Genomic DNA, 24,039 nt, shown 5'->3' on the forward strand with positions numbered 1-24,039 from the left:
GGGGGGGGGGGGGGGCAGTCCCTCGTTGCTCCTCGACGCAGGCAGGAGCACGGCCTGTGGTTTGACTCCTCGCAACCTCTGCCCTGTTTCTCTGTCCAGGTGATCAACACCAGGAGCTCGGTAATGACCTTCTCCACGACGCCCGTGAGATCCAGCATTAAACAAGGCTACTTCATCTTCGGAGAGCAGGAGGTAGCAGGGCCCTGGAGCGGGGGCGGGGGGGGCGCTTTCCTTGCAGACCTCGGATGCATTGCATGGGGGGGAGGTCTGTAAACAGGTTGGGGGCTTCGCCTTGCCTCTCTGGTTGCAGAGGCAGAGTCAATAATGCAGGTGCGAATCCGCCCCCCACAAGCTGGAGCACACCCGGGGCTGGCCCGGGGTCAGTGTTACCTGCCTTCCCCTGCTGCAGCTGCGGCTCACGCATGCGAGTCCAAGCCTCCTACACACTGCGCCGTGGCAGTAGCACGTTAGACGGTGCAGCCCGTCCGGGCGAGGCGTGGGAAAACGCGTGCGCAGTGTTGGCTGATCTCACCTTGGACGCCTCAGGGCCTGTGCCCTGCAGAACACCCGGCCCTCCCCCCTGGCCGCCGCGCCGCTAGGAGCATCCCCGTATCCCCTTACTGTGCACAGTGCTAAAGTGAGGATGCCAACACACCCATGGGACTTAAAGGGCCTAGTGAAAATCAAGGCACCCACCAGTACCCCCAGCGCCCGGGCATGGCCAGAGTGGTGTCCGCGCCCCCCCACCTCAGTGATGGGGTGTCTGCAAGCACAGCCGCCCTTCTCTTCCCCCCAGGTGATGTTCCCAGACCTGCTGCCGCAGGAGGACATGGTCCTGATCACCCGCTTTTACCACTGGCCCAGCGGGAGCGTGGCCATGGCCCCGTGGGACGCGGGCTCTGGAGGGGCCCAGCTGCTCCTGGACCGCGACGCTTGGGTGGCCGCGTGGGCCATCCTCAGCTTGACCCGTGAGCTGCGTGGTCCCCCGGTGTCCCAGCCAGCATCGCTCACAGCAGCGGTGATAAAAGCTGGCTCTTTCGCATCTTGTCGTCGCAGGGCAGGGGAGGAAAGGGGACCGGCGAGCAGCTGTCTGGAGCACGGGGACCCATGACCTGACCCTGTATCACGGCCCCGTGCCTCCGGCCCGTGCGCTCATAGCACTGGTGAGTCTGGCCAGCGGGGAGGAGACGGCCAGCGCCCTCATTGCCATTTGGGATGTAAGAAGGAGACTGGGAAGCAGGAGGCTGAGGGATCGGTCCAGCTGCCCTTGATTTGCTGGAGCAAGACTCAAGCCCTCCAGGTCCCTGAGGAACAGCGTGGTAGCAGGCGGATGCCCTACTAACTATGGGGAGGCTGAGCAGGAGCTTGGGTCTGACCCGCGCGGGGAGCTGGGAGGCAGCAGGTGGGGTTTTGTGCCGCTCCCCCCTGACGCCGGACACCCGTCTCAGCCCGAGGAGGGACAGCACCGCAGCTGGGAGCCGTACGGCGATGCCACCGTGAGGCTGCACATCTTCAGTGGCGAGAAGCCGGAGCTGCCTTTCCCCCCGGAGACCCCGGTCACGCTCGGCCGTGTGCTCGCCTGGCCCCGTGTGAGTATTTCTTGGCAAAGCCGCGGAGACTGGCTCTCTGGTGCCCGGGGGGGATTCAGGGGAGAGGCGTCCGGGAGCTGCAGCGGGGGAGCCAGCAGCTCCATCCTGGCCTGAGCCCGGCGTACGACATTGCAAACCGGCTCGGGGAGAGCCAGCGACTCGCCTCAGGGCTGGCACAACCCCAGAGCCGGATGGGCTGGGCGACGTCCCCCCGTGCATTCGCATCTGGGCTCCAGCCGAGGAAGGGGAGCAGCTGGGCAATGCTGCTATCAGAGAGCCCCCGGCCTGGCGCCGGTCCTGCTCCCTGCACAGGGCACCGCTGAGCTGAGGGGTCCCGGCGGTCGTGCAGCAGCGGTGGCGTCTCGTTGCCTGCCCAGCCCCAAAGCCGTCGTGCTGCAGGGCCCTGCATCACCATGGCCCTGTCCTTGCAGGCTGCCTTCATCCACCACGTCAGAGACACGCCGGCCGTGGAGCCCTTTGGCGCCAGGGATGGCTTCCGCCTCTGCATCGACGGGGCCCGCTACCTACCGGACGCTGCCACGATCAGCCGCGTCGCCGGCCGCATCCTCGACAGCAGCTACTGCCAGTACGGAGCAGCCCCCTGCCCCTTGCGGAGGCATGCGCCGGTCGGCACGGAGCCGTCCAGCAAAGATGCAGGCACCGATCCGTGTTAAACCGTGTCCTGGCAGGCGTGCGGATCTCAGCCCTTCGTGGCAGTGCCAACTCCGAGACACGGGAGCCTGAGGCTGCAGGGTGGACCCGCTGCCCAGCGTGCCCAGCGCCGGCGCGGTCCAAAGGCAGCACCAAGGGGCTGAGGGGGCGACCTGACCTCTGCCTCCTCCTTCCCCCCACTCAGAATCGGGCCAGACATTTCCACGGGGATCGACCTGAACAGCAGCATCTTCGAGCCGTCCTACAACTACAGCCTGGACGTCCGGGGCCTCGCGGTGCCGCCCTCTGCCACGCTCCTGCTGAAGGTCCGTGCTGGGCTGGGGCAGGTCGGGGGCAAGGGCTGAACGCGGTGGGGGGACCTGGCCAGAGGTAGCCGATGGTGCTGGCGGAGAAACCCACGGCGCTGTCGCAGGCCGGAGCTGGGGCCAGGACAGAACAACCCGCTCAGCCCGGAGGGGACATTGCCTTCCTCGAGCAGGGCAGGGGCCCCTCCTAGGATGCTCTGGGCATGGCTCACCTGCCACACACGGTGCTGATGGGCTGGGGTGCGTTGGGAGTGTGGCCGCATCGTGCGCGAGGGGCGGGAGCCCCCCGATCCCTCCCTCGAGCGCAGGGGTGCCGCCATTCTTCCAGCTCTACTCCACAGACTGGTTCAGCCGCCGGCTCGTCGTCCTCGGCTGGGCAGCGCTCAACCTCTTCGTGCAAGCCGGGACGTGCAAAGCCCCCCCGGCCGATGCCACGAGGAGCCGGGTGAGCCCCACGCGCGCGTGCATGTGAACACGCCCCCCCCACGGAGGAGGGAGGTGGGGGGCACATCAGCAGGGGAACTGGGCATCCCCGGGGGCAGCGCCCCCAGGCCCACGGCAGCAGCCTGGAGGGTGCAGGGAGGGGACTGGTTCACGCCGTGACCCGCGGCCCTCGGTCTGAGCAGGTCTCCCTGAACGACGGCCCCCACCAGCTGCGCCTCTACCACAGCGGCCCCGACACCACCCAGCCTCTCTCCACGGACAGCCTCAGGGCTGGCGGACGGTAACACCGGTCACCTCCACCCTCCCCTGCCTCCCTCCGCGTCCTCAGGGAGGTCCTGCCCTTTGCCCTGACCCCAGCACCGCTGCCCCCTCCAAAGGTACGTGCCGTGCGCCAGCCTGCTGGTCCGGCTGCTCCCGGCCCCCCGGGAGCCCAGAGTCCTGGAAGGGAGCGTGGCGGCGCCCTGGGAAGACCTCGTCCAGCCCCGGCCCGACTACGCCGACGGGGTCTATTACTCGGACGCAGCCAGGCCCACTGCCGGGGAGAGCGGCCTCTTCTCCGCGCTGGAAAGCAGGTGGGGGGGAGCGCGGGTCCGCACCCTCGGTTAGACTCACCTGGTCGGGTCAAGGCCACGGAGACTAGCGAGGGCACCAGGCAGGCGCTAGTGCTGGGCAACGTCCGGCCGAGACGCCCCCCTGACCCCCCACCTCAGTCCTGACCCGCAGCCTCGGAGGCCAAAAACAGAGCTCTCGTCTCGCAGCGAGCCCCAGACCTTAGGGACCGATGAGGCCAGTGGCACGTAAAGCACCTGTGAACTATTTGCAATGACACGGTGCAGCCCGCCGGGCTGCTGTTTCGATGCCAGTCGTAGCTTGGCCTAATCAGGGCAGCATGAACCTGGTTGTCTCCGTCCCAGTCTGCATCCCCCAGACTCGCAGGCCCCGCTGCCGTCCCGGTCCAGGACCCCGGGCTCCAGGCAAGCCCAGTGCAGCGTAAAGGCGTCTCGCAGCTCCCCTCGCCCAAAGCTTCCCCAGCACGGCTGCTGCCTGGGGCTCGGCCCTGAGGCTTGGGCTCTTACTGTGGCTGCCCGGGGCATTTCCTTGCATTGCTCGGGGCGCTCTGTTCCCACCACCACATCCCCCACCCCACCAGGTCTGTGGTGCTGGTTCGGGAGATTGTCCCCCAGCTCATTGGAAACCAAGGCCCGGTGCCACGGACGGACGAAGACATCGCTGCTTGGATTGCCCAGAAGCTGAGCAGGACGCCAGACAGCAGCCCTCAGCCCTTCAGCCTCACCTACGTCTCCCGCTACCTCCCTGCCTGCGGCATAAAGGTGAGCGGGACCAGCACCGGCTCGCAGCTCCCAGCCGAGAAAAACTCAATCATAGTCGCAGACCCTGGGCGCAGACACTAGCTCAGACCAACGGCCCATCTCACCAGTAAACGCTCTTCAGCGGAGGCTAATCGAAACTTTGGAGGGAGCAGCCAAGCTCGCGTGGGCTGCGCCCGGGGAAACGCAGCGATGCTGCAGGGCAGATCCCTCCTCCCCGCGTGGCGCTGAGCCGCCTGCGCTGGCCCGTTGCAGGTCGCGGTGGACGGCGCCTGGAACCTGCCCTGGTCCGGCTTGACGCTGGCTCATTTCTGCTTCAACCCACCCGGGGCTTTTTACTTCGGGAAACGGTGGCTGAAGTACGATCGTCCCGTCTTCCTGGAGGCGCTCGACCTCGACAGCTACCAGAAGTGGCCCGCGTGGCTGGACGGGTTCAAGGCAAGCATCGCCTGTACACGGAGCGGGGAACAAGGTCATTTTCCTAGTTCATTCCCATGCCCCCAAGCCTGACCGCTCCCACCACCTACAGCTCGACCTTTGAAGCATAGCTCGAGCCAGCAACCACCTTGAAAAGGCCCCGATCCTGGAGGCACAGGGGTGGAAAGCCAGCCAACTGGGGGCCACGCGGGTGCCACGCTAAGGGCTTGGGATGGGGCAGACTGAGGATTCGCGGGCTTTAATTGCCCAATTAGCTCCAGCAGCACGTCTGTCTGGTTGAGCGTTTCAGGGTGGCGCCAGCTGGTAGCTTCACACCCAGCCTCGTCCCCCCCCAGCCAGCGTCTTCTCTCCTTCCAGTCCTTCCCGCAGAGGACGTACCACGAGCATCTCACGGTGATCATCCATCTCCACGAGGTCGTGGTGACCGCAGGGGCCCCTGGCGCAAAGGCAGCCGGCCCGTCTGCAGAGGGAAGAGCCGCAGGGGGGGAGAGCGACGTGCTGGGGAGCCAGGCGTGGGCTGCTCTCCACGTGTTCTCCAAAGGCTACTGCAACACCGGTGTTTACCAGCTGCCGCTCTACCAGGGGGCTCCCAGCCAGGTAGGTACGGACCATCAGGGCCTCGCTGGGATCCATCTCAAGTGCTCGCCGTCCGAAGCGGAGGGGAGGGAAGGGGGCACGGTGACCCAGCAGAGAGGATGCGGTGGTTGCAATCAGCACGTGTTGAGGGGAAGGGAGCAGCTTGCTAGAAGGAGAAAGGGACCAAGGAGGAGGGGAGCTGGCGGCCAAGGAACAAAGTGCGACTCTCCCCTGTGCTTCCCCAGCCCCTCCTGGTTGTGCTGTCCCAGGGGGAGAGTCGCAGCGCGCTGAAGCACCTGGCTGCAGAGAACAAGGTGAGTGATGCGAAACGCTCAGCCACGGCAAGGAAGGAAGGGTCCAAAGCAGCACTAGTGGGAAGGGAGGGCTTGAGCAATGACACCCGCCCCAAACCCGGCCTGTGACCACTCCGCTCACCCCGAAAATCAGTAGGAAACCCCCTCAGCTCCAGCGTGAGCTCGTTAGCTCTGCCCAGACAGATGAGCCGCGAGCACCAGCTGGGCTCTTTCTGCTTCGAGCCTCAGCACTGTCGTGCCAGCTGCAGAACCCAGCCGGCCTCCTGGGACAGGGAGCAAGAGGCCGTCTGCCTGCAGACCAAGGTCGAAGCTGCAGCGTAGGAAAGGGAAGAGAGAAAAAAAAAAATTCCTGAAAATTTGGCTCTGTAGACTGAAATCATCAAGCGTGACTAGAGCTCCTCAGCCCGCACTGCCCCACGGCGCGAGGGGTAGCAGCCCGTTATCCGCCCCCGCTTTGGGAAGCAGCAGCCAAGGGGAAGCTGCACAGACGCATGAAACGGCAGGAGCTTGTGAGGAGTTAGACTTGCGAGTCATAGTGCAAAGCCCCATCCCCAGCATGACGGTACAGCTCGGTACAGGAAACCAAGTTACACATTAGTCAAGCAGAGCCACTGTTCGGCGTTCCTAAACCGCGTGGGATCGGGGAACCCCCGAAGGCTCCTCTCCAACGCTCCCGGTTGGATTCAGCTGGAAGCGTGTTCGAGTGGGCTGTTCAGTATCAGGTCTCTAATGCACCCCCGTTCAGTCTGCATTTCCTCTTGCGTGCGGCAGCGCTGGGCTCCACCCTGCAGGATGGACATTTGCTTATACCGTAAGGACACACACTGGTCTTCGGCCAGGCCCCTACGGCTTGAATGCTTTTCCTGCTTCATTAGGGCTGCCTCAGCAGGGGGATGTGTTATGCACAGGAAGTCGCACAGCAGCAGGCCCCGGGGAGCCTGTTCTAGTACCTCGTCACCCTCCTCCTGAGATGGTTTCTCTTAATATCCAACCTCAGCTTCCCTTGCTGCAGCCTGAGCCCATTGCTCCTTGTCCTGTCATCTGCCCCCACTGAGACCAGTCCAGCTCCAGCCTCTTTGCAGCCCCCCTGCAGGGAGCTGACGGCTGCTGTTCAATCCCCCTCAGTCTTCTGTCAGCCCTTGCCCCTGTGCAAAGCCAGAAGCAGGCACTAGGCTGGCAGCTGAATGAGGCTGTTGTAGTTACCCCGCTCTCCTCCTCCTAGATTCAGTTGTTAGAAGGGGCGTCTCTAGTTGCCCGGATAGCAGACGGCCGCCGGGAGGAGGAACTCCACACCTACAGAGCAGAGGTAAGCAGCACACACCCAGCTCAGCCAGCAAACGTGGCGGGGCTAGGGGCATAGACCTTGTCCCAGGCAGCAGACACAAACACCGCCCTCGAGCAGAGTCTCATCCTCAACAAGCAAGAGGGATTTTCACTTGGAAGTGGTAGGCTTCCCAGCAACAACTCTGCCCACTGCCATCCTCGCCGCGTGCTAGATCCCCAGGGATGAGAAGCAGGCCCCTACGGCGCCTGCTCCAGCCCGAGAGCACCGCTGCACCCAGCACTGGCACCTGATCACTCTCACAGAAGTGTTCCTGCCCCAGCTGCAGGGTCTGAGCGCACATCCCCAGGGAGCAAAGGACGGAGCCCACGCCCAAGTCGCTGCCCTCACAAAGGAACGGACACGCGATGCTGAGCATAAGAGGGTCTGCTTGTGCCACAGTGCCTGGAGCTCAGGCCCCCGAGCTACTTGCTCCACTCTTGCTCAAGGCCCCAGGAGATTGGAGCCAGACCTTCCCCCTCCGGGGGCTCTGCTGTGGGAAGCACTTGCCACATCCACCTCCCAGGGGTGCTGGTGCTCTCGGCTGGCAATACCTACCGGCACAGCAGTCCAAGTGCCCTCCACCACTCAAAGGGAATTTAGAAACAGGTTTCCCCCCCTCCCAGCCGAGACTAGAGAGCAGGACACCCTGCAGGAGAGGGAGCACAGCCAAGTCCTTTGCTGCCAATTTTCCAACTGCTTGGAAAGCCTCTTAAGCACATGCATCGCTGCACTGTCAAGAAGCCTGAGTGCCAGGCAGAGGGTCCTGCAGCAGCCAAACCCAAAGGCAGAGCTAGCCCTTGGGGAGCAACAAGTACTGCTGGGAGCAGGGGGCTGCAAGTGACCCGTGTCACAGGTCAGCTAAATGCCACTACTGCTGTGGCCATGGGAAAAGCAAGCTTGTTGTCCTGGCACAGGTCAGTGGATTCCCAATAGCCAGGAAAGCATTCATACCATCGCACAAGGGAATACCACACCATTCTGGTGCCCAGGGCTCAGGAGAGGGGATTCACACTGGAACCAGCCTGGAAGACTTGTGGCACCGGTGTCCTAATTCTTAGGCTTGCAAGGTGAAGCCAGCAAAAATGAAATCCTTTCCCTGGAGGCAACCTGGATGGACTGTTCGAAACTTGTACAAGTGTATGTCGACTACAAGCTGCATTTCCGCATGTACTTTGCTCATGGGGCAGGTAGAACTTGCATGCATCTACCTCCACGCAGGTCTGTGACCACTTGGCTCTTTCCTCCTGTTTTTGTATGTGGCACAGATGGGAGAGAGAGAAATTTCAGAGACATTGCAGCTGGAAGGGACCTCAGAAGATCGAGTGCAAGAAGTCAGCTGGGGTCACAGGATCCCAGCAAGAAGTTTAAGGGCAGAGGTATTCAGCCTGGCTGGTTTGGAGTCAGATGAAGGCTAGGTTGAGTTGTACCTTACAGACTAGGCAATTCTCAACCCCGGGCATCATGGCACTGAGACGTTTTTGAGGGTGCAACACAAGCAAAGCGCTGTCAGATGCACAAACACGACTTGAGTCAAACCTGTAAGAGATTCCCAAGAGAATCAGATTTCAAAATAGAAAGCAGTGTTAACCCTTTCTGACCTGTTGTGGCCTTTCAAAGTTTGCTGCAACATAGAAGTTGATCTCTTACTTCCCTAGTTTTTGCTCTTTGATTACACCCTGGCATTTGGTGGTGGTGGTGGTGGTGGGGTGTTCTTGAGTTTAAAAGAACCAGCTAGGGATTAATAATTCAGACAACAGGCAGGGTATGGACCAATATGCATAAGCGTTCATAGACAAGAGCTAGGAAAGCAAGCAAGCAATATCCTGAATAGAGGATATGGAAGAGGAGTGCTGCTAAGAGGTCCCTGCTGCCCACAGTGCTCCTCTCCCACCTCCCTTTCACCTTAGCAGTGCCCCTTCCTTTTCCTTGCTCTTGCAGAAGCATGTGCATTGCAAACTGAACACACTTGTGGGAGATCAAGTGCTGGAAAAAACATGGCAGGCAATGCCTGTCGTTACCAGGGGTGGGCAATTATTTTGGGCAGAGGGCCACCTACTGAGTTTTGGCAAGCCAGTGAGGGCTGCATGCTAGGTAGCCAGGGGCAGATAAATATTAATTTTGTGCATTTTTTAGGGGGCCTGCAGGCCAGACAGAATGGCCTGGTGGGCTGCAACCAGCCCCCCAGGGCCACCTTTTGCCTACCCCTGCCTTAGACAAACATGGCTATAATACAGAAAAAAACTTGGGGCCTAAACCTGGTTAGAAAAGTTTCTGTAGGAAGCATTTTACTGATAAGTAACTGGACAACAAAAAGAGCCAGGCTCGGGCAGGATGAGGATGACTCTCTTCTTCCACAGGTCGCAGGCTAATTAAGGAGGTTCTCTGCATGGATCTGACAATTTAAAAAAAAAAAAAAAAAATCTTCATTCTTGACAGAAAAGACCCCCGCCCCCCAAAAAGCCCTCTAGTAACAGGCAGCCTTTTCTCTTCAGCTTCCAAGGTATTAAATGAGTGGGCACCTTTGAACATTAAGAGGGCCGATGACAAGATTTGTGAGATTGAAAGGTGCCCAAGAAGCACTGCTGCATTAAACAGATTTTAGAAGTTGCTTGCACCAGTTAACCTTGTTTCTTCATCTCAGGATATAGATCAGTCCTACCTCCCAAAGCAAAACGTGGAGTCTTACACCAAACAGCCCCATGGAAGTAAAGTAGCAGAACTGATGACATGGGACAAGGCAGAAACCCGGGCACAGGAGAGGAGGGTATGGTATCTGCACCGTAATCAAACCGAGAAAAGACCAGAGCACACAGGAACCCATTAGCAGGGGCAGCAGTTTAGAGATGCATTTCTCTACTGCTGTCTAGATCCGTTCTTTCCCCCAGCAAACAGGGGAAAAGAGCTTAGCACACACATAACCTTAAGCTTGGAAATAAACCGGTAGTTTAGACTGCCTGGTGAATTTTCTACATGACTTTCTACAGCAAAAATATCTAAGAGCTTTGTTGCTTCAAGTTCAGAGGTCAGGATGACAAGTAGCCTCCAGGGTCCCAGGGGCACTTTCAAACCTCTCGCCCTGTGATTTCCAAGGGTTTCACATCCTGCTGAACACTGTCCAGGCTTGAGTACAGCCTCTATAAATCTATAAAAACCCTCATAAACCACACAGTAGGAGAGGGGGAAAAAAAAAAAAAAGTTACCACCAAAGCTGGCCTGTTTCTGCTTCCATTTCAGGCACAGCTCCTGATTCTAGATCAAATCTAAAAAGCGTCCAGTACTGCAAGGAGCCGACAGAGGATCCCTCAACTCCACTGGAGAATGCAGCAGCACCATCGTTTACTTCGTTACTCTCTTACTACTTGGGGCAACAGAAAGAGAAGTCGAGTATCTGCCCCTGGATGACAGAAGCATGAGGCCTACTGGGGCTCTCCCCTGTACCCAGCTCTTCAGATTGTTTCTTGTGGTCGCTGCTGTACATTTGTGGGTGGTACCAGAAAAGTGGCCCCTACTTAGAAGACACAATGCAGAGCATTTGCTTACAATCTTTATTGGGAGTCATACAAAAGTTGCCAAAAAGTGAAAAAATACACTATATACAAAATCGTTTTCCTTGGGAGAAGAGGAGTGTCCCACGTTGGAGAACTATCATACTGTACTTTCAACTGCAGCCCCTGCTTCCACCTGTGGCCTTTTCTCTGTCTAAAAGAGGAATACACATGGTTAGGAGCCAGCAGCAGGTGCCACAGAACAGCTCATTCATGCACTAGCTCCGAAAGTGTCTAGCTTGGAGAGCTGCGTCAGCTTGGACTTTGCTGAGCATCAGAGAAGCCAAGAACTTCTCCAAAACACAGGCACGGACAATCAGCCTTGGCCTCGTGACACTGATTTTTGGGAATTGCACAGAACCAACATCCTTGCACACCAGCGCTTTGGGAGCAAGAACCACGTGGTGCAGTTCAGCTGCTGTCGAGACACTGCTGAACTCCACTGCACGCTGCCAGCCCCTCCGCCCCCTGTGCAAAGCTCCGTGGCTAGTTCACTTGACAATGAAAGGACGAGATACCTTGTGGGGAACATGCAGGCAATAAAAGTAAAAAGGGTTACAGCGAGCAGGCGTGAGCGTGTGCCTGCCCTGAGAAGGAACACACGTGGCCCCGACTCTTGACTCAACTGCCCACCTCCTCTTCCATTTTTTCTGCAACCTCATTTCCACTGGGGGCAGCATCACCACCGCCATTGACAGCCGGCTCGGGTTTAGATTTCTTAGCTTCATTGTCTCCCTGTTGAGTCTCCTCCTCTGGTTTCCTCTGAAGACAAAATCGTTTAGTCTTCACTATGTTCAATTTCAAGCTTAAAAGAGTTCAGCAAGTTAGTGTCTAGGTGTCACTGCATTAGTGGCAGGGTCACAACAGATAGTCAAGGGTTAGGATAGGACTGCACTGATACCGTGGGCTCGTTTTGGGTGCTCCAACCACTGGCCTGCAAATATGGCATCACCAGAGTTCTCACTGCAACTGAACAGCCTTAATGATTTGATTTGTAATTTGAGATGAAAAAAATTACTATTACAAGCAGTGATTTGTAGCACCTCCAACATTTCCCATCAGCTCTGCAGCAGATCACAGCCTGCTCCAAAAGCTGGACTGGAGGAGGCAGCCACCATGGCATGCCATCCCAGTTGCTCGTTAGGCCAATAAAGAATCTCTTGGGAAGTCCACATTCAAGAAACAAATAGGTATTTTTAGTGCAAAAAGGGCCTACGCACTAGTGTCTTTTAGAATTACCTGCATGTCTTTACTCTAGTAAGAGGTTCTTCTCCTCCCTCCTCTCCAAGCTTGTGGTACAAATGCGATACATTTAAACTGGCTTTGCTACGTGAAGTCCAATTCTCCATTTCCACTTGGCAATAAGGGAACCCAGCTTAGCCTGGTTGTTTGCCCTTCGAACAGGGTCTGTGCACTGCCCTGCAGGTCCCCTCTTCGCTACAGCACTCCTTTAAGGAGCGCAGGAGTCGCATAACCCAGCTCCAAGGTTAAGCCAGCATGGGACAGGTGGGGGGCTGCACAGCACCAGCAACCATCAAAGCCACTCTCAGGAAGCCAGATGGTTCCCAGGCTGGTTGGGTCCCAGTGGAAAGGAGTTCTGTGCAGTGTTTCTGGGTTTAATTTTGAGCACAGCGGCAGGCTTGTTAACCAAGAAGTGCACAGTGCAAGCTAGTGTTCATTATTTGTCCAAATAGCAACTTCTGAACACACCTTTTTTCTGACAAGGTGGGAGATGTCTGAAACACACTGAGATGCTCCGTCAGCCGGTTTTCTTACTGGAATCTGTTACAAGACAGGTTGTAAACCAAACGGCAAGCGTTAAGGCTGTCCAATAAACTCAGTTAAAATGTTCTCCCACAACAATACCCTGCACTTACCGGGGAAGCGGAAACACTTCCTCCGCTCTGTGTGAAGCCAGAAGTAGTTCCACTAACCTATGAACAGAAAGAAAACAATAGTTAGCCAAGGCCTGGGCCACGGGATAATTTCAGCATCCAAAAGTACTGCAAAGGAACTGTCCCGGGGACAGGAGGGGGAGGAGGGAACAGGCAGGCAGTCAACAACTACTCTTGGATTTAGGACAGTAAATGCACAACATGGAAGAGTAGTAAAGATGTTAAGTCTGTATACATCCTCTGGCCTGGAGCCTGCTGCCCCCTCTGGAATCCATGCATCTATTTCCAATAACTAAATTGAGATTTTTAATATGCTTTTATTTTAAGGGAACAGCTAAGCCAACATTTAAAAATAAGACTGGCCATCCATTTCTCCAGTCAGCACTGACCAACTCGATCCTGATTTTTTTTTTTAAAAAAAAAAATCACTATGAAGTGCTTAACCCTCAAATTAAATTATTTTATTTCTGTACAAGGTGTTCAAATTGTAGAGTAAGTGTTACCCCAGCAACCAAGATTGAGCCGACTGTGCAGACAGACTTAGTTGAAAGCTAGGTTGGTATAAACTAGTCTGTATTAGTAATCTGGAAACAGCAACAGTTCAGTCTTCTGACAAAAGCTTGCCTCTTCTACCAAGCAGCACTTTCCTTAGGAGGAATATTACTAAGACAGACAGAATGATGTCACCCCCAAGAGAGAGCCAGAGGTAGCTTTATCCAAATAAAATAAATACACTTTTTAAGTACCATAGACGGACTAACCAGAGTTGCCTTCAAAGCCAGTTCAGCAACTCCCGCACTCCTCTGAGACTCCTTCGAGTCGTCGATCTTCTCCTTTATTTCAGGAAGCAGTCCCTTCAGCTCCTCGATCTCCTTCTCATCTTGAGCAGATCCTCCTGCTTTCTTTATCCGTTCGGTCAGCATCACTACAAGATGAGTGGGAGTCGTGCATTAGCCAACGACGCAACAAGCAAGAGCTGCTCAGGTTCTCCCCCCAGTGCAGACAATGTCAAGTTTGCTGCGATTATAATGAGTTGTTAGAAGAGCAGTGGAGGCTGCTCATGGGCAATTAAGCTGAGGTTACCCATCACGGACTTGAGAACGATTTTACTGACAGGACCCAGCACAGCATAATCATAGGAAAGTGGGGCTGGACAGCACATCATGAGGTCACATCTAGTCCAGCACCCTGCTCAAGGCAGGACCCAGCCCTGACTAAACCATCCTGTCCAACCTGCTCTCGAAAACTTCCAGGGGTGGAGATTTCACCCATCACTTCTCTGGGCAGCCTGTTCCAATGCCCAGCCACCCTCAGGGCCAGAAAGTTGTTCATCCTGAGCCTAAATTTCCATTGCTGCAACTTGAGGCAACTGCTCCTAGTCCTGTCCCCTGCGGTCACAAGGAAGAGACCACCCAGCCTAATTGCCCTTCAGGTATTTAAAGACTGTCATCAAATCCCCTCACCCCTCCCTTCTCCAAGCCCCCAGTAAGTTTCTCTCCCCAGGCTCCAAAACATTTTTCCTGCTCTGCGCTGGACTCTTTCTAAACTGCCTACATCCTTCTGGAAGTTAGGGGTCCCAAAACCAGACAGCACCTCCAGGGGAGGCCTCATCAGTGTTGAACAGCGCAGAACCATTTCCCTGATTCTCAAGTGACACTGCCGTCAATACAGCTCAGTAAGCTACTGGAAGGTTTTTTGGCAAGAGCACAGTTAGGTCACATTCAGCTTACCCACAGGTCCTCCCTCCTCTGCAGTCCTGCAGCCCAGCCAGTCATTCCCCAGCCTGCATTTCTGCACACAATTATTCCATCCCAAGTGCAGCACTTTGCACTGGTCTTGGTCGAATCTCACCTGGTTGATGGTGGACCTTTTTTCCAGCCTATCCAAGTCATTCTGGATTCTAGCCCCGCCCTTCAGAGAATCTGCAACTCCACTTAACTCAGCATCATCCACAGATTTGCTAAGTGTGCGCTCGGTCCCAGCATCTAAATCATTCGTGAAGATGCTGAACAATACCAGACCTAGGGCAGACCCCCACTTGATACATCCTCCCAAGTCCACACTGAGCATGATCAAGCCAGTTACGTGTCCACCTTACAGCATCTGCACCTAGTCTGCTTTGGCAGCAACAAGCTGCGGAAATAAAGCCAGCTTTCCTACAGGTCAATTTACTAGGCCAAGCTTTAGCAAACCCACTTACCCAGTCTCTTGTCAATGACTTCTACAGATTTACTGAACTGCAGAACAGCCTCATTGAACTGGCTGTTGTAGTGGTACGCCAGAGCCAGCTGGTAGTGAGTCTCTGCTAACAGGCGGTCGTGCACCTCTAGGTACTTCTGCTGTAGGGTGAGGCAGGCCTGGAACTCCTCTATAGCTTGCACATAGTTTTCTACAAACAGATACACAAGCCTTTATTAGACACAACCAGTAGGTATTAGTTCAAACAAACTGGTCACCTCCAAGTCACCACACCACCAGCTTCCCACCCACAGTTTAGTCTCAACTGTTCCTGCATTCTGCACAGCCTGGAAGCAGCTGTGACCTGTGCTGAGCAATGCCAGCCGATAGCTTGGAGTCACAAGGAGCCTGTGGTTCAATGGTGGAATCCTTGCCTACCACACAGGAGACCTGGGTTCAATTCCCAGACACTTACACAACTACAGCCATGGAGGCACCAAACATCTGGACTTAATCCCTGCCCAGGCATATGCATCGGAGGTCTGGGTGGCCCTCATGCATACACCATGATCCAGGAGGGCTGACAGGCTCCATAAGGAACCCAAGAGTGAGTCAGTTTTAAGTAGCTGGGCAGCTTGTGGAAGACATCCCTCCTCAGCTCAGCACTTTGAAAAGGTCATTCTCCTGTTTCTGAAAGATCTACACAAGGTCAAGCAGGGGAACACTGGAAGTATGAAATCAAGTACAAGTTATATTGCTCAGTAATAAGCAAAGAAAGTAACATCAAGAAGGAACTTTTATAATATCAAACTTTTAATATCAAGAAGGAACACCTTTTATAATTAAGCAGAGAAAGCTACCCAAGACCATACCTTCTAACTCCAAACTCTCCACTGATGGTTGAGGTGGTACAAGAGGCACAGCCCCCTTTGTTAACCCACTGAGAAGCCTCCCAAATTGTTTAAATATTTGCCACAGGAAGCTTCTGACACCCCATTGTAGCCCGAGGTTAAGTAAAGAGAAGGGCATGCTGGATTCTTTAACCACAGTCTTGGGATAATTCAGCTTTTCCTAGCACAGGCAGAGAGTGAACTCAACTGGAGGGTTTGGAAGAGCACCCTAGGACACTGTCATTCAGCTTCTCACATATTAAGGCACTTTTAACAAGTAAAAAAAACAAACAAAAAACACACTTCATTTTCTAGAATGTTCCTAGCCACAGCTTAAAACACAGCCGTCTTGCACAAGCAGACTTCCAAGTCCCTACTTCTAGTCCAGCCACAGGAGAAATTTCAACTCGGAACAACTGCTTCCCGTAACCTATGTCCAAGGTCATTTTATCCCTCCAGCCATGCTAGAGCGCACCCAGGGGGCAGGGCAGGCTAACGCCAGGCAGAATGACACCAGCTTAGCACTAGAGCACTTTACGCAGAATCAATTCAAGATAGCGTACCAGATTCAACGCTGACTTCTCCTAGCTTTAGGTGAGCCTGAGCAGCCAGGAGCTGAGCTTCTTTTGTTTCCTGTCTAAATCAAAAGAACCATAGTTAGGCTGTTTGCTATAAACCCTGATCAGAGTCCAAAGCTTCTCTCTCAAGGGTACCTTCAGTATGCCCCTTCCCCAGTAGCTCTCTGAACCCGCACTAGGGCTACAAATAGACATCATGAAATTAAGCAATCAGCTGTGCCAGAATTTTTCACAGCACAGATCTGCTTCACCAAATGAAGCCCCTTGTCCTGCCCCCTGCTTCCCCACTCAGCCAGTCATGCCCCGGCTGAGTGGGTAAAGTGCCACAGAGGTAAAACATCCGCTGTAGCGAAGCAGCAGAGTCTGTTACCACCTTTGTTGCACCACTGATTCTCCTTTAATGTGGCACAAAGGGCATCAACATGTATTGGTAAAAAATTGTGGCAGCACAAATGCTGAGCACCAAGTGATCAGTTTCTACCCTAGCAGGTTCCTGTAGCAGAGATACACCAAGACTAGAAGTTTTTACCTTTTATAGATGACCTTGGCCAACTCCAGCATGTCCCAAGCTAGCTCCAGATTCCCAACTTCATCCTCTTCGCTTTCCTGAGCGGACTAAAGTGACATTGAAATTTTATTGCAATCCCACAAGCTACGCATAACATGGCCACATTTAGCAAAGATTCTCACCAGACATTTAGATATCAAGCGATGCACATTAGTTATCTGAATACCTTCAATGTTACTTCAGGACTCTTTAAAGATGTTAGTAGTAAGAGGAACAGGAAAGCACAAAGTTGGGTCCCTCAGGTACTGCTGGAAGCAAAGTACTCCACCAAAACCCAGCTTCAAGGGGATGAAGTGATTTAATTTAGAACAGATGTAGAATGGCTTGGCCAAGTATGTTTGCTGACTGAAACAACTTGTTGAACAAAGTCGTGGTATATCCCTACAGCACCAGTTACTGGGACCTGAAAAGTCTGGCACCAATTTGCACCAAGTTCATGTATACATGACCCTGTCCTGTTCAGCCACTGCCTTGACAAGCCTGCAGGCACAGACATCTAAATCACGGGTCACTGAAGCATAGAAAAAAAGAGAGAAGGGAGGGGGCAGGAGGACATAAACCTTTAAACATGAGTAGATAATATGATGACATTATAAGCCGAGAATTAAGAAATAGCTACTTCTCAACTTATTTGTCATTCTTCTGGAACAGAAGTAGTTCCATGAGATCCCTTGTTGGGTGCCAAGTCAGTTATTAGCTGAGAAGTTTCAAGTTCTTGATAAAAGCAGCAGCAGAAGCCATGCTTGCATTATACCTGGTTCTCGCCAAGGGCATTCTGTTCATCCAGAAGCACTGAGGACCACTATTAACAAGGAAGAGATCTCACCTTGTCTTCAACTACAGATTCGTTTTCCTTATCTTCTTCAGCTTTTTCGTTTTCTTTATCGTCTTCTTCCGATCCTTCTGTTTCTGCAACAAACATAGGAGGATGAGAACATGCCCAGGTAACAGGATGCGCTATATAGTTAGTCGGGCGATGCAAAACAGATTAAATCTAGTTTCCTTCCCCTTTGTGAAAGCTTAGGGGTGACAAACGAACAGTATAACCAGCATTCGCATCTCCTGTTGGCAGCAGCCACTATATTAAGACGTCAGGTATTGTAGTAGTGAAAACCAAGCTCATTCCCATTCTATAGAAGCAGCTGTTTAGGATTAAGTCCTTATTTAGTACCATGTGGAAGAAGGGAGAAGCTAATCCAGGGATAGATTCTCATATATTTCTGCTTTCATACATTCCTGGTGACCTTCCACAGGAGTCAGTGGACTGGAGCAGCTGTGCAGCAGGACTAGCCACCTGTAGATGGGCAGACCAGGCAGTGTTCCAGATAACTAAGGAGAAGGCTGAGTAAGGGGGATAGGACAGAGGTCCATAAAAGTCATGAAGGGTATGAGTCAAGTGAACAGGGAACTGTTGCCCACCAAGTCCCACAACACTAGAACCAATAAGGGGCACCCACTGAAACTGGTCGGTGACAGGGTTTATAGCCAACAAGTTTTTGGTTGGTTGGTTTTTTGTTTGTTTTTGTAAACACAAAGCAGGGAGGGCATTGAGTAGGGGGATAGATCACTCCAGGGATTTCCAGTTCAGCACTCTCCCTGTATAGCATCCACTTCTGCCCCATCAGAGACAGGATATGGGCTAGATGGACCATTGGTCTGACCTAGTATGGGTGGCACTTATGCTCTCATGTTTTCAGCACGATAGCAGTCACAGGAAGGAAAGAAGGAAGAAAGGAAGGAAGAAACTCTACATTGGACTCCTACATTTGCTCATTCAGTATAAGCAGCTCTTGGTGACAATTACTGCTGTGTGGTACCAGTTCAGCTTAGTACTTCCAAAGGATATTTACATCATCTCTCCAGCAAGAGAAAATAGACTAGGGGGTCAAGGATAGAGCAAGCTTAGCTCAGCTAACTTTTAGATTGGGGCAAAGCCTGAGACATGCAAAGAGAGCGGAGAGGGAATAGAACAACTTGCTGCGTGGATGCTGGAGTCAGCCTAGGAGCCAAGCAGACTGTAACTCTCCTAGAACAACCTAGTTGTTTTCAGTATGAAAGAAAAGAGGCCTGATCTCCATTGGTGATTAGCATGGAGCTTCAGCTTTTGCAACTAGAGCTAAAAATCCACAGCCTCCTCAGCAGCCTAGCTGATGCTGAAACAGCCCATGCCTGTATGTATGAGAAGTAACTGCTTTATCAGAGCTGGAACACAGGAGATATCACAAAGCTAAAAAAAAAGAACAGAGTACTTAAATAGTTTGAAGTGACCAATTCAGGGAGGCTGGGAACAATGTTACACCATGAAATACAGCAGCCAACTTGGAAAAAAGAGTGTCCCTGTCTTCACCCCACCCTTCCTCAAACAGCTGGAGAGCACAGCTGTACAGCACCCTTCCTTCTGTTGGAAGAGAGGTGCCTCTGAAGGCTGTCTGGACTGCCAAGGCAATCAAACAATGTGGATCTTCATCCATCACTGTTAAAGTGAAGCTTTTGCTATGAACCACTCAGCTGGCCCAAGTGCGCCATTATGCAGATGGGGACACTTTATCAGCTACTAGGAAGTGGCCTACTGCGTCTCGTCACTGGAGTGCGTGGTACTGTGAAAGTTTGTTTCCAAGACTGTTGTTAATTAGTTTAGCAGCTATGAAGATGCAGGGAAGCAGAACAACATGAAAAGCTACACAGCAGAAGCACGTACAAGCGAGCACCAATTGACAATTAAATTTTAAATGTTTATCGTATTCAATTTAGATTTCCCCACTAAGTTTGCAATCTTATGTGATGGCCAGTAAGAGATTCCACGGAGGAGTTCCAATTTTCAAAAGGGATCAATTCAGTGGTTTCTATTGTACTGCCCCGTCTAGAATGGAGGTCGGGACCAAAGGCAGCTTGTGTTTCAAGTTACCTGAAGGTTAGTGAAACAAACCCAGATACATGCAAGTGAACATCCATTCAGTATTCTCTACCAGCCCAGTGACTGCTTTCAACACATTATGTGGATCTCTTTGGGAGCCGCAGCTTGCTTGAACAGTAGCAATTTTGCTTTGCAGTTAGTTAAGCGTTAGTTTAGAGAAACTAAGACTATTTGCTGTTCCTTGGAACTTAAGTGAAACCAGCTTCTTGGATACAAGATCCTCCAAGTGCCCCCCTTGGCAGAGCCCTTGCCTAAGGCACACAGAAAATCCTGAATGGAATCATTTTTACCCACTGTTAGAAAGTCAAATCCATCAAGTAATCCACCCACAAGTACTTCTCCTCTCCCGGTTACCTTCTCCCTCTTCCACCAGGTCCTCTCTCTCTTCTTTTTCTACCTTAGCGCCTTCCGCTTCCATCAGGTCATCTTTCTCATCTTCTTGTGGTCCCTTAGCACCTACTTCAACTTTGGCTTCTGTTTGCATTTCGTTGAAGGGCTCCCCATCCTCTCCAGGTGCAGTGGCATCTGCAGCTACAGGTGGCGTTTCCTTTGACTGAGCATCTTCAGGCTCCTTAGGTGGCTTCTCTTCTGGAGCTGCCTCTGCCTGCTCTTCTTTGTCTTCCACTTTCTCCTCCACAGCTGCCTCTGCCTGCTCTTCTTTCTCTTCCCCCTTCTCCACAGCTGCCTCTTCCTTCTGTTCCACAGCACCCACAGCCTGTTCTTCAGCAGTGTCTGCTACAGACTCTTCTGAGCCTGCCTTCTCTTCCACAGCAGCCCCTGCCTCCTTTACTGCAACTTCTGCCTTCTCTTCCACAGCTGCTGCTGCATCCTCTCCTGCAGCCTCTGGCACTGGCTCTTCTGCCACTACCTTCTTTTCCACAGCTACAGCTGCCTGCTCCCCCGCAGCCTCCGCTTTCTCCACAGCAGTCTCTGCCTGCTTCTCTGCAGCATCAGCCTTCTGCTCCTCTGCCCCTGCCTCCTCTTCCGGAGCTGCTTCTGCTGCTATCTGCTCCTCTGCCCCCGCCTCCTTTTCTGGAGCTGCTTCTGCCTGCTCTTCTGCAGGTTCTGCCTGCTTCACAGCTGCCTCTGCCTGCTCCTCCACCTCCTCTTTAGGCTTGGTCTCTGTGCCAGCAGCCACCACCTCTCCTTCCAGTACCTCTTCCATTTCTACATCCTCTCCTCCAGTTTCCTTCCCACCTTCGGTCAGTGCTGGAGACTCTTCTGCAGATTTTTTGGATTCTTCCTTTTCCCCCATGGCGTTATATACCTGCTCTCTCAACTCCTCCCTTGCTTCTTCTACATGGTTAAGGAAGATGAAGCATAAACATTTCTTCGAGTTTAGTAATAAAAGCATTAACGGGAAATGAAAATACCACCCTCAGACCCTCCAATGTGTTGGTTTCTCATCAAGCCATAGCACGTTCCTAAAACATCACTCCCTTTTGAAATCTAAGGAAAACTGGATCCCAGCTAATAAAGCAGCTTGTGATGAACACGCCTCTCCCCCCGCCCTGATCAACACACACCAAGGCATTGTAAGCAGCCACTCAAGCAATATGCAATTCTGTGCACTAGCGTTTTTAGTCACAGCTAAGCAAGAGATGCCAAGCTTTATCCAGTAGTCTAGAGGGGCAGAGATGTGCCATCTTCATCTGCAAAGGAGTACAGAATAAAACCTGCCCTTGGACTTCTTACAGGAAGGACAGTTAGAGAAGTTTCACCAAGATGTCAGTCCTTTATCAGGGGAAGGAGTCTTATGCAATGACACCACATGCCATTGTACTGCTGCAAGTTTACAAAAGCAGTGCGAGTGGGCTAGGAAGTTTAGATACAGGACACAGTATCCGAGTGCAGTGCTTCAAAAAAAAAAAAAAGCCTGACAAACCGAGTGACTTTTTGTGTTTGATTTGAGTCGAGTTAGGGAAGAAGAGTTCCTTGCAAAATGCTTTTAGCTACGTTTGGATGAATTGATAAAACAAGACTCCTTCGCCTACTAAAAGTTTTGGTGTAAAGCTTCAGGGCAGCGAAGTACTCAGAATCCAGCATTTACAGGAAACAACATGGCTTGGCATCTCTATGGCATGTTAGACAGCTCTACATACCATCTATGTTATCAGCACTTTCTACCATTGAGTCATCTTCCGTTTTCTCCCCTTCTTCTTCAACTTGCACTCCTTCCAAGGCATTTCCCAACACACCATTTTCCATTCTAGGAGAACAACAGAAGTATCATTCCCTGGTACTCGCTAACAGCTACATGTATTGCTTAAAGGAACAACTAGCATGGAGGACTCTGCTCAGTATCAAGTTTAAGAGTGCCGATTCCAACCTCAGCCCTTTTTGTTGTTGTTAACACACTCCTGTCTTAACCTGCCAAGACTTATTACTGCAGACCCTGCTACTGGTCTCTGAGGGAGACTGCTGGTCAATGGCAATATTTACAAGTGCTCAGGTACCACGGTGATGGTGCTCTAATACTTGGACATGCACACTCCAGTTGCACACTGTTTAATAGTGCTGTAGGCAATAACACTTCCCTCTAGACCAGTGGTTCTCAACATTTTTTGCACCAGACTCATTTGTAAACATTGATGGCCAGACCCGAACCAGTGTCCCTCACCCCTGACTTGCTGCCCTCCCACCCCCCAGTGGCAGGGGCAATCCCCCAGCAACCCCTTGCAGCCTGGAACTGTGCCAGCTTGCCAGGAAAAACCCATGGCTTCCCATAGAGAATCCATTTTTAAAGTTTGCTCATGACTTTGTCATATATCCTTGTGACCCATGAGTTGAGAAACGCTGCTATAGAGCAGGGGTTTGGCAGCCTTTTAGGAAGCTGCTTTAAGAGAGCCATATTCACAATTGGACCGCTGCTGCCGCTTCGGATCCCAGTAAGCTGCCACCATTCTAGCTTTACAGGCTGTATGCAATTACTTGGCAGGCCATAGGTGCTAACCCCTGCTCTGGTGGCATCTGATCATTTGCCTAGCCCTCTCCTACAGACTGTAGGACCTTTCTTGAAAATACAGATGCTGTCACATTAATCAGACCAACAGTCAGACTTGCTTATATCTTCCCTTGAACTAAAATCTTCTGCTCTATAACCTAACCCCTTTTTCCAATACCCCTTCCCAGTTTCCAACAAGTCAAAGATACCCCACTAAGTTTTTCTCTTTGAGGGGCCATTAGGTTATATTGTCAGTGTTTCAATCAAACAGGAACCGAACTGAAGTTATTCAGTTACTCCCACTGAAATTCTTATCCAGTGGTGTCACTAAGTTACAAACAGGTTACCATTTTAAGCTATTAAAAACATCCAAAAATAACATTCTGCTTTCTGGCAGTTCTGTAAATGTTAAAGTACCTTGCTAATTCCAGAAGAGACTTTCCATAGTAAAAAAAAGCTTCCGCACACTCGTCCGCTGTCTCACCATATTTCTTACCCCTACAAAGGAAGTTAATTCAGTCATTCGTTTGAACCGATTGTTAACAGCATTTTTTTTTAAATGAATAGAGATAAGTATTTCCTGGGTGAAGGCAGCCAGTTTCTACACTGACATGTATTCCCCTGCCTCCTCCCTCAACCAAGTGGTGATTCTCTTTCACAATCAGAGTCTGGTTGCTCCAAGCACTCAAAAACAGGATATCTTGTGGAAGGCAGACTTTTCTCCCAGAAATCAGGCAGCGTGTTGATGATATACTCCCAATTTGTCATTTGGACATTTGGATTAAAGAGATCCAAGTTTCCAATTATGGGACTGGCATTTCTGGTTACAGCTGTAACGCTTAGCTGCTCCCCCAGGGTCTGAACATGTAAAACCATGTTTTCATGAGTCTGAGACACTGCATGGATCTTATAATGCCAACAGTTAATTAAGGATCATACACATAACTTTGTACAAACAGCTCATCTGAGCCAGAGCCAGGTTTCTCCATCTAAGCTTGATCACACTTGAGTGATGCACACAAAAACAAGCTCAACATAACAGAAATGCGAGTAACGTTCCATTACTTACAATAAACTAGCAGCTTCCTGGAATGCATTAACAGCCGCTGGAATATCTCCCATTACCAGGTGCTTCTGTCCTAGGCCCAGTAGTTTCTTGGCTTCCCCGTCGACATCCACACTGGAAAGTTATTAAGTACAAAGCTGTGTCAATCACCGTTTAGAGAGAACATCTGTATCCTCTCAAAAGCTCACATCTTTGCTTACCAAAAGATTTAAACCCAGCCTTCAAACCCTTCCCACTAAGGGTCAGACATTAGCCAGCCATGGTATATATAGTACCAGGTCATGAGATGCCACATTATAGATTAAATTCTGGAGAACTTTCATTCACACCAGTTTTTAGGTGTGCTACCCTGGGGATTAAGACCAATTCTTCCATTTGTAGCAGCAGAGCAGTGGTTCTCAACCAGGGCACAGCGAGATCCCTTCAGCGGTGCCACAGTGGTGTGGGCGCCACTGCTGCTATGGCCAGGTG

At 52.4% G+C, this 24,039-nt stretch overlaps 3 protein-coding genes across 5 annotated transcripts in view; 2 read left to right on the forward strand and 1 right to left on the reverse strand.

Moving 5' to 3' along the window:
• Positions 1-4,791, forward strand: part of LOC109305312 — a 7,436-nt gene extending 2,645 nt beyond the window's left edge. The window contains exons 3-12 of the mRNA XM_019528313.1: positions 100-192; positions 797-988; positions 1,029-1,163; positions 1,449-1,589; positions 2,021-2,175; positions 2,446-2,566; positions 2,895-3,011; positions 3,193-3,582; positions 4,161-4,341; positions 4,594-4,791. Of these exons, the coding sequence (XP_019383858.1) occupies positions 100-192; positions 797-988; positions 1,029-1,163; positions 1,449-1,589; positions 2,021-2,175; positions 2,446-2,566; positions 2,895-3,011; positions 3,193-3,294 (1,056 nt within the window). The 3' untranslated portion in view covers positions 3,295-3,582; positions 4,161-4,341; positions 4,594-4,791. The remainder of the gene's footprint in view (positions 1-99; positions 193-796; positions 989-1,028; positions 1,164-1,448; positions 1,590-2,020; positions 2,176-2,445; positions 2,567-2,894; positions 3,012-3,192; positions 3,583-4,160; positions 4,342-4,593) is intronic.
• LOC109305313 lies at positions 3,900-10,538 on the forward strand. Its single transcript, XM_019528314.1, has 8 exons — positions 3,900-4,000; positions 4,161-4,341; positions 4,594-4,789; positions 5,066-5,373; positions 5,598-5,666; positions 6,889-6,972; positions 9,632-9,754; positions 10,225-10,538. The coding sequence occupies exons 1-8, from the start codon at positions 3,900-3,902 to the stop codon at positions 10,252-10,254; spliced, it is 1,092 nt and encodes a 363-aa protein (XP_019383859.1). The 3' UTR covers positions 10,255-10,538.
• A 5-nt stretch (positions 10,539-10,543) lies between these two features.
• Positions 10,544-24,039, reverse strand: part of NASP (nuclear autoantigenic sperm protein) — a 14,926-nt gene continuing 1,430 nt past the window's right edge. The window contains exons 2-14 of one of the 3 annotated variants that reach the window (XM_019501383.1): positions 23,572-23,682; positions 22,920-23,000; positions 21,661-21,767; positions 19,913-20,854; positions 17,471-17,553; positions 16,606-16,691; positions 16,062-16,135; positions 14,631-14,819; positions 13,192-13,355; positions 12,413-12,469; positions 12,246-12,317; positions 11,169-11,297; positions 10,544-10,689 (exon numbers count right to left, since the gene is read on the reverse strand). In XM_019501383.1, coding sequence (XP_019356928.1) covers positions 10,636-10,689; positions 11,169-11,297; positions 12,246-12,317; positions 12,413-12,469; positions 13,192-13,355; positions 14,631-14,819; positions 16,062-16,135; positions 16,606-16,691; positions 17,471-17,553; positions 19,913-20,854; positions 21,661-21,767; positions 22,920-23,000; positions 23,572-23,682 — 2,149 coding nt within the window. In that variant the 3' untranslated portion in view covers positions 10,544-10,635. The remainder of the gene's footprint in view (positions 10,690-11,168; positions 11,298-12,245; positions 12,318-12,412; positions 12,470-13,191; positions 13,356-14,630; positions 14,820-16,061; positions 16,136-16,605; positions 16,692-17,470; positions 17,554-19,912; positions 20,855-21,660; positions 21,768-22,919; positions 23,001-23,571; positions 23,683-24,039) is intronic. The other 2 variants (XM_019501385.1, XM_019501384.1) reach the window with 2 other exon arrangements.

Source organism: Gavialis gangeticus, unplaced genomic scaffold, assembly GCF_001723915.1.
Source record: "Gavialis gangeticus isolate Ggan-Ray unplaced genomic scaffold, GavGan_comp1, whole genome shotgun sequence".
Classification (NCBI taxonomy): Eukaryota; Metazoa; Chordata; order Crocodylia; family Gavialidae; genus Gavialis; species Gavialis gangeticus.

Bases quoted from the DNA above. Each gene is read 5' to 3' on its own strand.
- LOC109305313 (XM_019528314.1), top strand. From the start codon at position 3,900: ATGAACCTGGTTGTCTCCGTCCCAGTCTGCATCCCCCAGACTCGCAGG. The intron at 4,342-4,593 runs GTGAGCGGGACC...GGCCCGTTGCAG, and splicing joins TCCCTGCCTGCGGCATAAAG to GTCGCGGTGGACGGCGCCTG. The intron at 5,374-5,597 runs GTAGGTACGGAC...GTGCTTCCCCAG, and splicing joins ACCAGGGGGCTCCCAGCCAG to CCCCTCCTGGTTGTGCTGTC.